Source organism: Mesocricetus auratus, unplaced genomic scaffold (genome assembly GCF_017639785.1).
Source record: "Mesocricetus auratus isolate SY011 unplaced genomic scaffold, BCM_Maur_2.0 Super-Scaffold_100041, whole genome shotgun sequence".
NCBI lineage: Eukaryota > Metazoa > Chordata > Mammalia > Rodentia > Cricetidae > Mesocricetus > Mesocricetus auratus.
Genome location: NW_024429218.1, coordinates 9,554,795 through 9,570,215, shown reverse-complemented (window position 1 = coordinate 9,570,215; position 15,421 = coordinate 9,554,795). Strand labels below are relative to the sequence as shown.

General features: G+C 43.3%; 1 protein-coding gene across 1 annotated transcript in view; it reads right to left on the bottom strand.

Annotated features, from left to right (window-relative positions):
* Rnf150 (ring finger protein 150) overlaps positions 1 to 15,421 on the bottom strand; it is a 215,612-nt gene that overhangs the window by 72,451 nt on the left and 127,740 nt on the right. The window contains exon 2 of the mRNA XM_040734803.1: positions 10,988 to 11,238. Within this exon, the coding sequence (XP_040590737.1) occupies positions 10,988 to 11,238 (251 nt within the window). The remainder of the gene's footprint in view (positions 1 to 10,987; positions 11,239 to 15,421) is intronic.

Sequence of the window (15,421 nt, the reverse complement as noted above, 5' to 3'; positions counted from 1 at the left end):
CTTCCAGAAAAAGGCTCTTCCTATGCTGTTTAAAAGGACATTGAAAGCTGCCTTTCTTTAAAAAAAATAGTGAAGTCCATTCAGGAAATGACAGGGAAGCTGACGTTAAGATACCTGGGATCATGACTCATAAGACAGCTAGTGTTTAGGGAATTAGAAAGGCAGACTCCATTCCTGGCATTGGTATGACCCCAGTCCAGATGGTACAAGTGGTTTACTGAAGGGTCATCACTTAGGAGGAGGGCTTCTTAAGTTCCCAGTGCCCTAGAGACAGACAGTGGACTAGTAAGCAGATAAGCCACAGACTCCAGGCTTTGTAGCCCCGCCCCCTCCAGGAAATCCTCAGAAATCAAATGATTCTAAAGCAGTGGCCAGGAATGGTGCGGCTGCTTGGCATTAACTGGGGATTAACTGATAGGGAGGCAAAGCAAGACAAGTGTGCCTTCATTTTATTTCTGTCACCATCACTGCTTCTAACGTGTGGGCCATTTCCTGATAGGTCTGCACATAGGCACATTAATCACTTAAGACATGTCCATCTGAAGCCTGAAGCCCTTCCCCTTTAAGGACAAAGACACCAGGATGAGAGCCACTAGGATTTGTAGCTGGGAAGATGGCTCAGTGATCAGAGTGCTTGCTGACCAAGTATGAAGACCTAAGTCTGGATCCTTAACACCAAGGTAAAAAGCTGGGTGTGGTGACCACATCTCTAATTGGAGTGGAGTGGAGTGGGGGATGGGAAGACTTAGGCAGAGATCCCTGGCCAGGCAGCCTGGTTGAAATTCAAGAATCCAGGCTCAGTGGGAAACCCTGCCTCAAAAATTAAGGTCAAGACATACAGAGGTGGAAATGCCAACATCAGTCCCTGGCTTCTCTGTGTTATTACAGGTAAATGTAAACAAACTCTACATACATGTACCCTACACCTCCAGGAGCCTCTAAGATTTACAGAGACATCATACATAATAGCTTGTGAGTCTTTCCAACATCCTGTCCTGGACTCTGGGATTGGAGTCTGTCTGTCTCTAGTCGTTTCCCTAAACTGGCTAAGAACAACAGTAAGCCTTGGACAATGAGCTTGCTGCTGTCAACAAAGAACTCATCTCCAAGTGGGAACTGAGTAGTTGCCCCTTGAGTGATGAGGACTTCAACTTCCCCAGAGAAACAGTGCTGAGATAATGATCAACCAAACCCCATTTTGACCAATAAGGTATAACTACCTATGCTTCTTGCCTCTTCTGATCAATCTTGAAGTACGAGTCAATACTCTTGAAAACAGGACAAAAAAAAAGTTTGACTGCCCCTTCCCTGCTTCTTTTTTTTTTTTTTTGGTTTGTTTGTTGTTGTTGTTTTGTTTTTTAATGTACTTTGTCGAGTAGATTTCTTTCCTGACTTCCTGGTGGCTTTCTATTTGATTCCTAGGGTGAGTGGCAAGATCTGATAGGTTGAATCCACCTGAAGTCAGGTTCCCTATGGTCCTGGAGACTGGTAGCAAAGGCAGGAGGGACATATTTCATCCAGTCATTCTGAGAAACACGCTGTCTTAGGTTCGTTGCTCGCTCTTTGCAGTTTTGTTTAAACCAAGTCTCATTCTGTACATTATGATAGGTAATACCATCTTAATAGTGTTTCAGGAAAGATCTGACAGCCCAACCTGGCAGGGGCAGGACAGATGGCTCAGACTCCATGGCACAGGAAACTCAGCTTCTGAGACAGACATCATACATCATATGGTGATTATGGAACGAGGCAGTATGGGTTTTTCTTTTGGTTGTTGTTCTGGAGTGACAAACTAAGGGGGGAAAGCACCATAAAAATTTTAAAACTCTGTATCATTTGCATATATATATTTCTTTTGGTGTGAACACCTGTGTGGGTATGCACCATATAATGCCATGAGGTTTGGTGGTCTCTCATTGTTCTATAGTTGCCATCTAGGCTAGACAAACCAGACAATGAGCCCCAGGAATCCACCAATTCTATTTCCCTAGTATTAGGTCTGTAATCATGTACATGCTTTTCAAGAGACATGAAAATCACCCAGAGGGAAAAAATAGCTCTGCTTTCGATACCTAAAAAATCATGCATTTCTCAACTAGTATTTGGGGTTTCCAAATGCAAATTAAAGTGATGATAAATACAGCTGGGGCTTTTCCAATATTACTCATGCTCTACTACTGAGCCATACCCTTAGGTTGCAAAGCAGACACTTTTTTTGTTTGTCTGAGACAGTGGCTCACTCTAAAGCCCTGGTTGGTATGTAGACACCTGGTCTCAAACTCTGGGATTAAAGACAGGTGCCGCCATGACCAGGCTGTACATAAACATATGCGCCTTTTAGCTCACCTGTCAAAGGCCGTTCCTCAGCCCGTAGCACCATCGAGAGGGAACTAGATCCACGAGGATGCTGACTTCATCACAGCATCCATTGATGTGTTCCTAGCTGAAGGGTCTAGGAACACTCCCTGCCCCAAATATCTAGACAATACCATCAAATCTATGAAGATGATACATATTCAATATAGAGTGTTATATGGAAATGGAAAAAATAACTTCAGTGTTTCTGGTCCAATATGGATGCTAATTTCAATGTGATGAACCAGATACAGGGCATTTCTTGTCTGCTCTCTCTCTATGACCTCTCCTCTCATTCTCAAGCTCTCTCACTCTTACTCTCTCTTATTTGCTGACACTTGGTGGTCTCCAAGAGCTGAGCAGCTTCTTCATGATGTCCTGACTTGTGACAGGTCCATAGTCATGGCGCAAGCCAACCAAGGCTTGAACCCTGTGAGACTGAGATAAAACGGTTTCCCTACATCACAGTATCCTCTGTGGTAGTGTTCTGTCATGAAAGGAAGAGACACAAAATGACAGAAAGAAGCCTCATAAAACTTCGTCACCTTTGTAGGTCATTTATCTTGCCTTCCGATTGCTTGTTTCTTTGGTTTTCCGTCTTGGTGTTCTTGAAGACTCGTCCAAGCCATGGCATGTGCTGAGTGGATGCAGCACTGCCCAGCTACATCCCTAGTGTTGAGTTTTCAACTGCACCAAGAACAAAAGCGAAGGAGGCTGCTCTCACTCCCATCTTTTCATGGAGCCTGAATAGAGAGGGCACGTGTTGGGACCCGTAGTCTATTGAGAAACAGAACTTTTCTTTTGTGGTTCTTTTTTTTGTGATGGAAGACTTAGGGACCACTTCATGTAGAGTGAGGAACCACAGTGGTGCCTATCATCCTTCTGTTTCAGGGGCATCCCCCATAGTGTCTGATTAATACGCTTATGAATATCTTCTCACACAAGTAAATTCCAAATTCTGCTTTTTAGTGAAGATTTATCAAGAGTAAGGCATGCTGGTAAATTAGATTTATCCATGAATTTGTTCAGAACAGGTGAAAAAGCATATATCAAGGTTATTGGTAATTTTTTGACTGTAGGGTGTTGGGGAAGTCCTGTGTATATGTCAATAAAGCACTGTCTGGCCAATAGGAATCTAGATAGGTGGGACTAGGAATCCAGGAGGATTCTGGGAAGGAGAAACACAGGAAAGTTCGAGATGTAACCGCCATGGGGTAGGAAGCCTGGAACTATTCTCCGGTAAGAGAAATACTTAGATTAACAATTATGGGGTAATTACTTAAGTCAGAGCTAGCCAGTAAGAAACAAGCAAGGCCAACAGCTTCATAATTAATACAGCGTCTTGTGTGTTATTTGGGGACTACAATGTGGCAGAGCCCAGGCGACTGGCGGGTGATATACCAAAGCGGCTAGCAAGATAAAGCATATCTTAACAGTAGGGAAGACAAATTGCTTTGTGGAAAATAAGGAAAGAAGGTCCTATAAATGTCCACAAGTTGTTGAGTGATGACATACCCCATTAAACACAAGGTACTAAATTGGTGAGATTCTAAATATTTAGAAAACTGGGGGGGGGAGTAAATTAGGCATTTTCCTCTTCATTTTCTTAGTATTAGAAATGCAGGAAGAGGGAGAGCAAATAAAAGGAAAAGGTGAAGCCTAGGATGGCAAGATGCAGTGCTGGTCTCAGACGATCATAGCCATAAGTACAAGTACGCCATTTTGGTGTGCTGAGTTCCGTGAACTGAGGGACACCTGAGGGTCTAGGATGCAGCTTCAGAAAGCAAGGTTTCACATGGCACGTTTTCTTCTCCTCTGAAGTAAGTCCTAGAAGTCGTAATTCCTCTTCTCCAAGGTGAGTTGTGGGAGCCAGAGTTCCTCACTACAAAACTGAAACTCATAAAGGTCATGTTCATTCCTCTTCCTTGAAGGCCCTCGTTTCTGAGAAGTCTGATTTTACTCAGGAGGAAGGAATGCAGCATAGAAAAACCCAAGAAGAATCTTACCAGGCTGGCATTGCTACCTCACCCAGTCTGTCACCAGGAGATTTTATGCACTGCCCAATCACGCTTTTATGTGGCTCTCCATTCTTCATTGACCCTGAGGATGATAGACACTTCCTCCTCTTCCATCTTCTTTTTGGAAGACCAAATATAAAATGGTGAGCTCTAACTGCCAAGTTGATCTCTTTTTGACTTGTGTTCGTGGTGTGCTAGTCATGACCCTTATGATGAACAAGGAAAGAGACGGCTCTCCATAACTATAACAGCATCAAAGTGGAGAGACTAGGGAGGGCACTAAATCACACTTGCATATCCCAATTTCAGGGCTCAGGACTCGTCTCCAGAGCACTCACTCTTCAGGTGAGCCCACCACTCCTGATGGCTAAGTGGTACCATGAACTGATGTTTCCCATATTCCTTTCTCCATCTCTGACTTCTTTCCTGAGCTGCCGCCTCGTAGTGAAAAACCTCCCAGGCATTTCTGTTCCAATATCTAATAAGCTAAATTTAATGTTGCCAAATGCAATGTCAAAACCAATCCCACTGGACCTCTTCTGCCTTCCCCACTTACAGTAGATGTTTGAAACTGAGCTAATTACGCCCTTAATTCTCTGCTTCTCTCAAACACATTGCAACTGTATGACTTCTCAGCCACTTGAGGAGGAGTTAATGATTAGTCTGTATGACCCTGTGGCATGTAACACAAAATACACATTTTGTTCTTTATCTTAGTTCCTGGTGAGAGCTCCCCAAATCCCTGCAATTTTAGTGATGGGAGTGGCAAATGTGAACCAGTCTTGTTATTCACAACAAGCGCTTTTAGTCACCCCTGGCTCTATATTAATAAAGTGGCCTTTGGAAAGTCCCTAAGGATGGGGCTGGTTGCCTCAGTGCCTTGCGGTTAGAGGTGTGGGTTTTTAGACCTACCACCAATTGTGCCCTGAATACAGTATTGCCTGCTGATGCTATTACAACAAAAGCTCTGTCGGGGCAGAGGCCTTAACTGTGTAATAATGTGTTGAAAATAAACCTCTCTCTCCCTGGGAGGGAGACAGACTAAAGGTTGAATCGATTGCCAATGAACAGCGCTGATTTGGTCCGTCCTGCATTGATAATGCAACCTCCACACATCCCCAGACAGGGCTCAGAGACCTCCCAGGCTGCTGAGCATGTGAAGTTGTCCCCATCAGAGAGGATATAGAAGTTCAATATCCTGTCTTCCATACTGAGCACTCTGTCCCCTTTACCCTGGCTGTAGCCCAAGCTATAAATCTTTAGAATGAAGAGGAAAACATTCAGTTGAGAGCTTGCTATGTGCAGCTTGTCTTCCAGATCTGCAGGTATGAGGGCTTGACCTACATGTGTCTTGTGGGACAGAACGCTTCCTTCACCTTGGGGTTTGAAAGTATTTCCGTGTGTAAGAATGGAGTTAGCGTATTGGCTGGTGTTGGGGAATCAGTTAATGTGAGAGAAACCCTACGCTTGAGGCAGAAATGCACATGTTCTCATTTGAGTAAAAGTAGAGATGGAAACCAAGATCTCCTTCCCCTTTTATATGGGCTGGCACAGCAGGTGTAAGCTAGGATGTATTTTATGTTCTTTTTTTTTTTTTTTCGAGACAGGGTTTCTCTGTGGCTTTGGAGCTTGTCCTGGAACTCACTCTGTAGACCAGACTGGTCTTGAACTCACAGAGATCCACCTGCCTTTGCCTCCAGAGTGCTGGGATTAAAGGTGTGCGCCACCAGCGCCTGGCATATTTTTATGTTCCTTATTGGGTCCACAAGACTTGAGACAGTGTTTTAATGTGATACCGTAGCCTTTTTATGACACTGTAGTCTAAAGCCACCACTGGCCATAGTAATTACAGTCCTTCACTGGGTGTCTGCTGTCTATTTTAGTGTGTGTCCCTCTTGCTGCTACTGTAACACGGCCGTAAGGGCAGAGCCCTTGTCTAGGTAACACATGTGAAAATAACTTAAACAACATCTATATACACACAGGCATTCCCAGAAGCACACACAGGATATGGGCAGAGTTTTTCCCTCCCTGGACACGGGGATAATTGTTAAGGAATTTGCGTGGGAAGGATAATTACTCTGAAGTGTTCACTCTTGTTTCATTGTTATTATATTCTTACTCTGCTCATACACTATAGTTCAAATTTTCAAAGTTCTTCATGGGATGTGAGTCTCCAAGAAAACTAGATTTTTTTCCTCTACAGTGAAATTTTTAAAAGATTTATTGTTTTGAGACAGGTTATTGGTGTGTGTTTTGTTTTGAGGAGATGAGTATGCATTACCCTAGCTAGCTGGACACGATATTTATAAGCCCCTGTTTCCTGTTATTTTAGAGGAAAGTTGGAAAGATGATCCCATTTTGCTTCAAACTGTTTCATAAGGACTAAAATGCTCATATCTAGACTATATATATATGTATATAGACGTGTGTGTATGTATATACATATATATGTATATATATATGAGCTATTTACATTTAAATGCTATTTTCTAACAATTCTTTGCTTTGCCTATTACAAGTGATTTTATAGATATCCTTCTGAAAATGCCATACATTTCTTGTTTGATCCTCACTGCACGACTCCAGGGATGGCATGCTGTCATGCTGACCTTATGTTTCAGGTGGCCGGGGCCTGAGCAGGGGAAACAGCTCGTGCAAGTTCACGACTCTAGGTCTCACCAAATGTTTGAGCCACACTGGCCCTGATACCCAAGCTGGTGCCTTTAACCACCCTCTCTTAGGAAGCACGGCACAGTAGCCAAGTTTCTCATCCACTCCCGGCTGTGGCCCTTATTCTCTGTGTCTCCATGTAGAGGACTTTGCTGTGATTACTCGGAGGACCTCACTTCATGGACAGCTGCATTGGCATGACCATCTCTATGTACAGCATAGCACGGATACTGCACAGCATGGAAAGCATCACTACCTTGTAAGACTCTGGGGAAGGTCTTTAGACTATGAACATCATGAAGCCAGGTGGACATCTACAACAGGCTAATTCAAGCTCAGTGCCTCTTTTAGCAGAGCACATCCCGAGGTGAGATGAACTCCTGTCCTGTTTTACCTCGGGCTGTGGTCCTACAAAGATCTGAAGGCTCACTCTCTCTGAAGGTCAGTGACGCCGTAATAAAAATAAATGATTTAAGTCAACCTGCTGCTTATTATAGATATGGCTTGTACAGCTGTAATGTTCTGTTGAACAGAGTGGAACACTGCCTATCAAAGATATTTTTTCCTAAGTTCTTATTCCACCCTTTAAAAGGGGCCAAAAATGTAATGTTCACATTGGTCAGGAAACAGGGCTAACTTTTAACATGGCCCCATCACTGAGTGACCTTGGTGATAACATACTGCAATTCAAGGAAAGTTAATAAATGTCTCACTGAGCATGCTCATGCTTAAGTGGACATGGAAACCCCGTCTACATGCAGAAAGTAGAGTGATCAAAAGGGTTATGCAACTAATCTAAGATGTAACTAGTTCACAGCTTAAAATTTCATCCTTGCCCTAAGTGCTAACTGGCTGCTTGGATTCTCCATGGGCATAAAAACACATATTTTTGTTTATGACTGTCTAATTAGCTGGTGACTATCTTTTAAATAACCAATATACAACTATATACTTCACAAGGAACCCTAAAGGAGCCAGCTGGACACATTGATGTTCACTGCCTCAATTCTAACTGGAATTGTATGCACTACCACTGGAGAGCATTTCGTGATTCACGTTCATGACCTTGAGTCTAACTAGAATTGTATGCACTACCACAGAAGAACATTTCATGATTCATGTTCATGATCTTGAGTCTAACTGGAATTATATGCACTAACACTGAAGAACATTTAGTGATTCATGTTCATGACCTTGAGTCTACCTGTAATAATGGATGCCACTCACTGGAACCTGCTATCAAAAAGTCACCTTTGAAAAATTAATATCCATTCTTGTTTAAAAGCCTCAGTAAGCTGGGTGGTGGTGGCGCACGCCTTTAATCCCAGCACTCGGGAGGCAGAGGCAGGCGGATCTCTGTGAGTTCGAGGCCGGGCTGGACCGATAGCCTCCGAAACAATACAGAGAAACCCTGTCTCGTAAAAACCAAAAAAAGAGAAAAGCCTCAGTAAAGCAGGGCTAAGTTGATATTTACAAAATTATGTATTTTGTAACGTAAGAAAATATTTCAACCTATAAAACTGAATGGAAAATAATATGATGGAAATTAATTTTAAAATCTCATTAAATTGAGAGTATTCCCTTAAATACTATAGGGTGAGAGATTAGCTTGCCATGCCATTTTAGAATATTCAGAGTGGGTATCAGACATGCCAGTGAAATGAAACAGGATGTTTAAAACCAGAAGCACTAAAGCAACACGTAGTGATTGTGTACCTGAGACATGTGTAAGAAGACTATGTCAGATTGACAGGGATAATTTGACAGTGCTACCAGAGACTAAAGAGTCAAGCAAAAGCAAAAAACATAAACCTCACTTAGGAGATTTGACATTAACAGTTATAAATGTATCCTGAATTATCCTATAGCTTTGAAAGCTGCCACAACAACTCCAAACTCATAAACACAAATGCAGTGAAGGTAATGCAACAGAGGAGACCAACGGGACAGCTGTGAGGCACGCAGCCAGTGTGTAGCACTGGAGCAGGAGCACAGGTAGGTGATGGGAACAGCTCAGAGAGCATTGAACGTGGGCCAGTTTCCCTCACAGGGGTACTTCATGTTGTTAGAGTAGGCGGCTGCTCTTCAGGGGAAAGTTAATTATTCAACTAGTGCCAGTTATAGAAGCAGCAGGGCACCACAAAAAAGTTGTACCTCTCTTTAGTCTTTATAAAGAAAAGTTCCGCAAGACTTGATTACAAAAGGGAAATAAATATAAGGTAGAGCAAAACAGAGAGAATGCTTTTCTAAGCTTTGGCCCGGAGTAGATCTAATTACACAAGTTTTAGTGGTTTATTCAAAACTGGATAGATTCAGCAACCCAACAATGGCAGCACATCTTCAGGCTTCAGAGATCACAGGTAAAGGCAAAGAAGCGGGAAGGAATGCCGTCCCATAGCATAAAATATTGGCTAATTTCCTGGACCAATAAACACCCTGACACACACTAATAAGAAAGTATCCAACAACTCAACTGAAGAACCATCAGACCACAGAAGCAAGTACATAACAGGGCTTCGTGTTTTACACTGTCCTTGAGAACATATTTGGCATTACTTATAGCTTAAAAAGTGTGGTGCCGTAGCCGGAAATGTCGCATGGTGGTGAGATGTGGCTTAGCATGTGCAAGACCAGGGGCTCAATGCCTAGCTCCACAGGAACAAAACAAAACAGACAAAACAAAACAAAACAAAACAAAAATGATGCCATCTGTCAAATCCAAAAAAGCTGTAACTTTCATTGGATAAGGCTTTGGACAGCTGTTTTTCTTACATTTATTTGTGTATGTGTGTCTGTGTTCATGTGTGTGCATGTGTGTCCCTATCTGCTTGTCCCAAGAGGTGCCTGGGGCAGTCCTACTTTATGGGAGTCACATCTCTCTTTCTATTCTGTGAAGTCTGGGGCTTAGACTCAAGGTACCAGGCTTGGAGTGGAGCACCTTTGCCCACTGAGCCAAATATCTGTTCCCGGCAAACTACTTTTTAAACGTTGTGTAGGTTTAAGTATAAGTTGGTTCAACAATATTATTTTGGAAGACAACATTGTAATCAACAGTACACGTAGTATTGCATTGACAATTGAAATTCTAGAATTTATCTTATGGATACACTGAAAATGTGCTAACTATCACATATGTATGTCTTGTTTGAAAGAGAAAACATGCTCATTAATGGGAACTGGATAAATGAATATGACGTAGGAAGGCAGTGCAATGCCAGGCCCTCATGAGCTGTTTGATTTTGTGTTGGGATGAATTGATATCCATGATAATTAATCTCCAAGATGAAGAAAGGTGCAGAATTACATACACACTTATTCTGTTTTAAAGAGAGAGTTTATATTTACAAGCACGTGCATTTAAACATGTGATTACACATACAAGCATATGCATTTAGACGTGTGTAAAATATCCGCAGAAGATACTCTCTGGAGAAGAAATGGGTAGCCAGGACTCGCACGGAAGGCAATCATTTCTCATTGCATTGCATTGTACAACATTCACATTTATACAGTGTACAGATGCTCAAAAATGAACTGCTTAAAAATTTTTTTAAAACAAAAATCTCATTCTCCATCCCTTTTACTTTCCCAAGGAGGAAATCCTGGCTATTTTCCAGTCACGTTGTCACTATTAGCACAATCTAGGCTCCTGTCCCTCTCCCCTTCTCCCTTCATTCCACGTTTGTTTAAATAAACAATTGTTTAAAAATGAGCAATGGGCGTGAGTATGGTATACACCATCAACATCCTAAATGACCATATCAGTAAAACACAAGAATAAAAATAAATAATAACTCTTTGAAAAGCCGCACTGCAGAAGTGAATGGTGTTTGTGGAATGGAGTCAAAAGACATTGTTGAGCACATCCTGTTACTTCTGAGTTACAAAATTTACTTGCATTGAGTTTACAGAGCGATGCTCTTTCTTAATGAGCTACTCACCTGGTTCCTGTCCCTGGCGTTTGCATATCGGAACCTCTGGATGTAATAAAAGACCAGCCACGCGAGGGAAATGATCATCAGGACAATGAAGGAGATGGAGACAAACACAACTGAGGTGCGGCTCACGTATTTCTGCAAGTTCCGGGTTCCGATGGTGATGTACATGGTCACGGTGATGTTCCTCTCCAGCAGGCTTACTATCTCCTTCCCTTTGGGCTCAGGGATCATTATAGCCACGATGTCTTCCACACCTGAGGTGAGAGGGGCAAGGAAGCGGGCCGTGAGGGCCGGGCGAGGGGAGACAATCAGAGTGAAGTGTTTGGGTGGGCACTGTCCAAGTGACAGCCGGGGCCATGCTACTGTATAAGGCATCATCATTTTGATTGACAGTTCCTCAAACTATAGTAATTTGGTCTCCAGAATAAAGGTAACTTGTGTTTCTAGATTTGTGTCCCTCCACCATCATCACTGGCTGCAAACACGGGTTAAGGATTGCCATCGACCACGTGATGTAGACTCTACCCTTCCTCTGAAACCTCTAAGGAGGGGCCCCAAATGCCTCTCAAACCCTCTGCCATGCAGCTGTGTCTGTTCATGACATCAATACCTCTTCTAATAAAGTTCTTTTACTTCACAGCTAACTCAGTGTTCCCCTAGAACCTCAAGTCTAAAACCTTCCATTTCCAGAATCTTCTTCAAAGTTGAGATACCTAACAGCTGGAGTCTGAGTCTCATCTTGCTTTTCTTCAGCACCTCAGAGACGTTGCTCTTACACACACACACACACACACACACACACACACACACACAAACCAGACACACACACATGCCAGGCACACACACACACACACACCACACACATACCACATACACCACACCCCCCACATACATAATATAGACACACATACACCTACCACACATACACCAGACACACACACACATGCACACATACCACACATACATAATATACATACACACCACACACACAATACACACACACCACAAACAAACACACCACACATACATAATCCACACACACAGACACACACACACATGCCAGGCACACACACACACACCAGATACACACACATATACACACACACATACACATACCACAAACACACACACCACACATGCATAATATACACACACACACACCAGACATACACACATGCCAGGCACACACACACACACCCACACACACACACCCCACATACACACACACACACATACATAATATACATACACACCACACACACAATACACACACATATCACAGACAAACACAACACACATACATAATACACACACAGACACACACACATCACACACACACCAGATACACACACATGCCAGGCACACACACCACACACACACACACACACACACACACACACACACACACACACACACACACACACACACCCCCCCACACACACACCACTAAGTTCAAATCATGATTCAGTCACATCCAGGCTACTTTTCTACTCTCCGAGGTGATGCCCCTGAACTTGGCGAAGGTGGAGTCGTTCATAGATTCCCCTGAAGAGAACAAAAGGAGATTGTGCTCTGCAGCAAGGAATGAGACACAGCTTCCAGCTCCCTGCCTCTGTGCTCTTCTTGTGTACTCTGTAAACACTCGGTGTCAGATCTCTGAGTTCCACTGTTAAGCGATTTTTCTCCAACAGTGAGCGCCCAAGCAACCAAAGCCAGGGACTCTTGAAAAACTCCGATCGGATGGGCTAACTGGTACAATGGCCTCAGAGCTATTTCTGCATGGTTTGCCCAATCCAAAGGAAGCAGTTATGTGTCCTACGCAAGCGGAGGGGAGATGAAGGTAGAGGACCCTGGAACAATAGGCCTTCTCATGCGTTTCTGCCAAGGCCACCTTAGTTTTGAGCAGTTGGAAGCAAGAGGCTCTTTTCTTGGACCTCAGTCAGATGTGTCCCTGTGTCACGGCACTGTGTGAGGGGCAGGTCTCAGTGAGGACTAAGAACTTAGGCACAGGATCTTTTCATAAGCGTAGGATACAAACTCAAAGGCCCCAACCCAACCCGCCACCATGGCTGACATGTGGGAGAGAATCCCACGGTTCAGTTTGCAGGGAAAGCTGCAAGCTGAGTGGTACGCACAATCCCACTTCCAGGCGGAAGTATCCCCGTTACCCGCTTACTATTTAAGAAGCTGTAGATTCAAGGAAAAAAAATGAAAGCCTGATGTAGATGCTTGCAGACTGTGGTCCAGCAGCCAGCTGCTGCAGGATCACTCAGCTAGGCTGTGTGTGTGTGTGTGTGTGTGTGTGTGTGTGTGTGTGTGTGTGTGTGTGTGTGTAGTAGTAATGCAAGCCTCTTTGACTTTACTCTGTTACCGGCTTCAGTCCCATATCCTTGACAGGCTGATTAAATACTTTAAGACTCAACTGCCTTAGGATCATGTATTCGTTACTATAACATATTTTTACGGCATTAAAAAAAAAACAGGTACACACAAAGGAGACTAGTCATTGGTCATGTGTTTTCAACATTCCCACAATTACTGTGTTGATGTTAGAAGACCATTAAGCCATTCGCTGAGTGTTCAAGTTTTGTGGCTGTCTCTAAGAATTACTGAGACTGACGGCTTGGATTCTCATTTGGCTGTATGTACCCATCATCATGTAGCCCCTTCTCATGCTCTGTTTATTCTGGCTAATGGCTTCCTGTGGTCTGGGGTTTGTGAGGGATTAAGGGCACTCCCAGGTTTTGACTCTACAGAAATATGATCTGCTTTGTACTCTGGACTAATCCAGTCTGGGGGTGGGTTCATGCCAGGGCTGTAGTTATTTTAGAGACATATGAGTACTTGAGAGAGGGTCATACTTTTCTATTTATTTCCTTGTTTATATTCTCTGGGCTTATTTAAAGCTCTAGATTAGATTTTTGTAAAGACAGGATGTGGGGGTAAGCTAAAAGGCTTTCTATGCTCAGGCAGGCACACATTTCTATTTTAATAGCCAAATGAAGACATTCCTCAATTGCTTCCAGTTTTGATACTCTGTTCAAAAGGTTTGTTTCCACTCAAGACCATAGACCTACTCATTTAAAGACAGCTTTCCTAAACCATATAGTTTTACCTTCCGTATTTAAATCTTTAGCAACCCATACAGCTTGCAGAGAAAACAGTATTTACTCTTAATGGATAAGCAGAAAGGACAGAGACCAGAGTGTGATTTAGTTTCCCCCTAAATTCTCAGCTTTATTTTCTACTTTGTGTTTTCTGTGATGTTGACCCACTTTTTGCGGAACCTGCCACAGGCTCTTAGCCTTTAAAGCCTTTAACGTGTTTCCCACCCGGTGGCTTGAATGCCCCGCACCCTCCCCCAACCCCTCTTGCAGCCTACAGTTCTCCTATTAGAAATTCACACTTGAGAGGCCATGCGGTACAATCATTAAGAGTTGCTCTCTGGAACCAGACAGCGTGTTTTAATCCAGTGCCTCACTTTAAAAATAGGTACTGAAAGTTTTGGATTGCCGAGACTCTCTAAATTATTCACTATCTACTTTCAGGGATTGGGAGAAAACATTTTCTCTCTCTGCAGGGTAAGGTATAATTAACTATTTTAAACTGTTTTAAACCTAAGTGCCTAGTGGCTGCTCTACTGCTGTGGGGACTTCAGGACACAGGACATGCCCCGGAGAAAAGCATGTAGGGCAACGGGGAAGGTCTATTGGTCTGAACACCAATATTATTCTTTTCTATTTCTCTTTGTACTTTAGCCTGTATACTTTGTACAGTACATTGCATTGGGGATATGAATTCTTTCCAGTGGGGATAGTCACTAAAAACCGGATGCCTAGGGGCTGGCTTGAGAGATGGCTGCTCAGTGGTTAAGAGCATTTGCTGCTTTCTCAGAGGGCCTGGGTTCAATTCCCAGGACCCACATAAGGGCTTACAATTGCTTGTGACTCCAGTAATAAAAGATATGATGTGTTTTTTTTTTTACCTTTGTGGGCTCCTGAATGCACACGGTGCACATAAACTCATGCAGACACACACACACACACACACACACACACACACACACACACACACACACACTAAATTGGATGTCTAAGGTATCCAAAAGAAGCTGATGTAGAGTTAGCTGCGTTTGGATGAGTTACTCTGGTTCGTGCAGAATTCTGCAAGAGGCTGCTGCAGGCCCTGATCTGTTGAAGTAGTCAGCCACATTCTTCCTGGGTCTTTACCTCATTCCAGACCTGCAGCAGAAGTGTAGCCATGAGTGTGCAGCAGACAGGAAAGGAGAGAAACGGGAGCTGATGGGGTGTGGCAGGGCTTGCTGAGAGACCATGGGAACAGCAGAGGCTGACACCCACAGCTAACACTGAACTGAACTCAATGGAACCCAGTGGCAGAGAGGGAGGAGTGATGAGCAAAGGGGTCAAGACTGGGCTG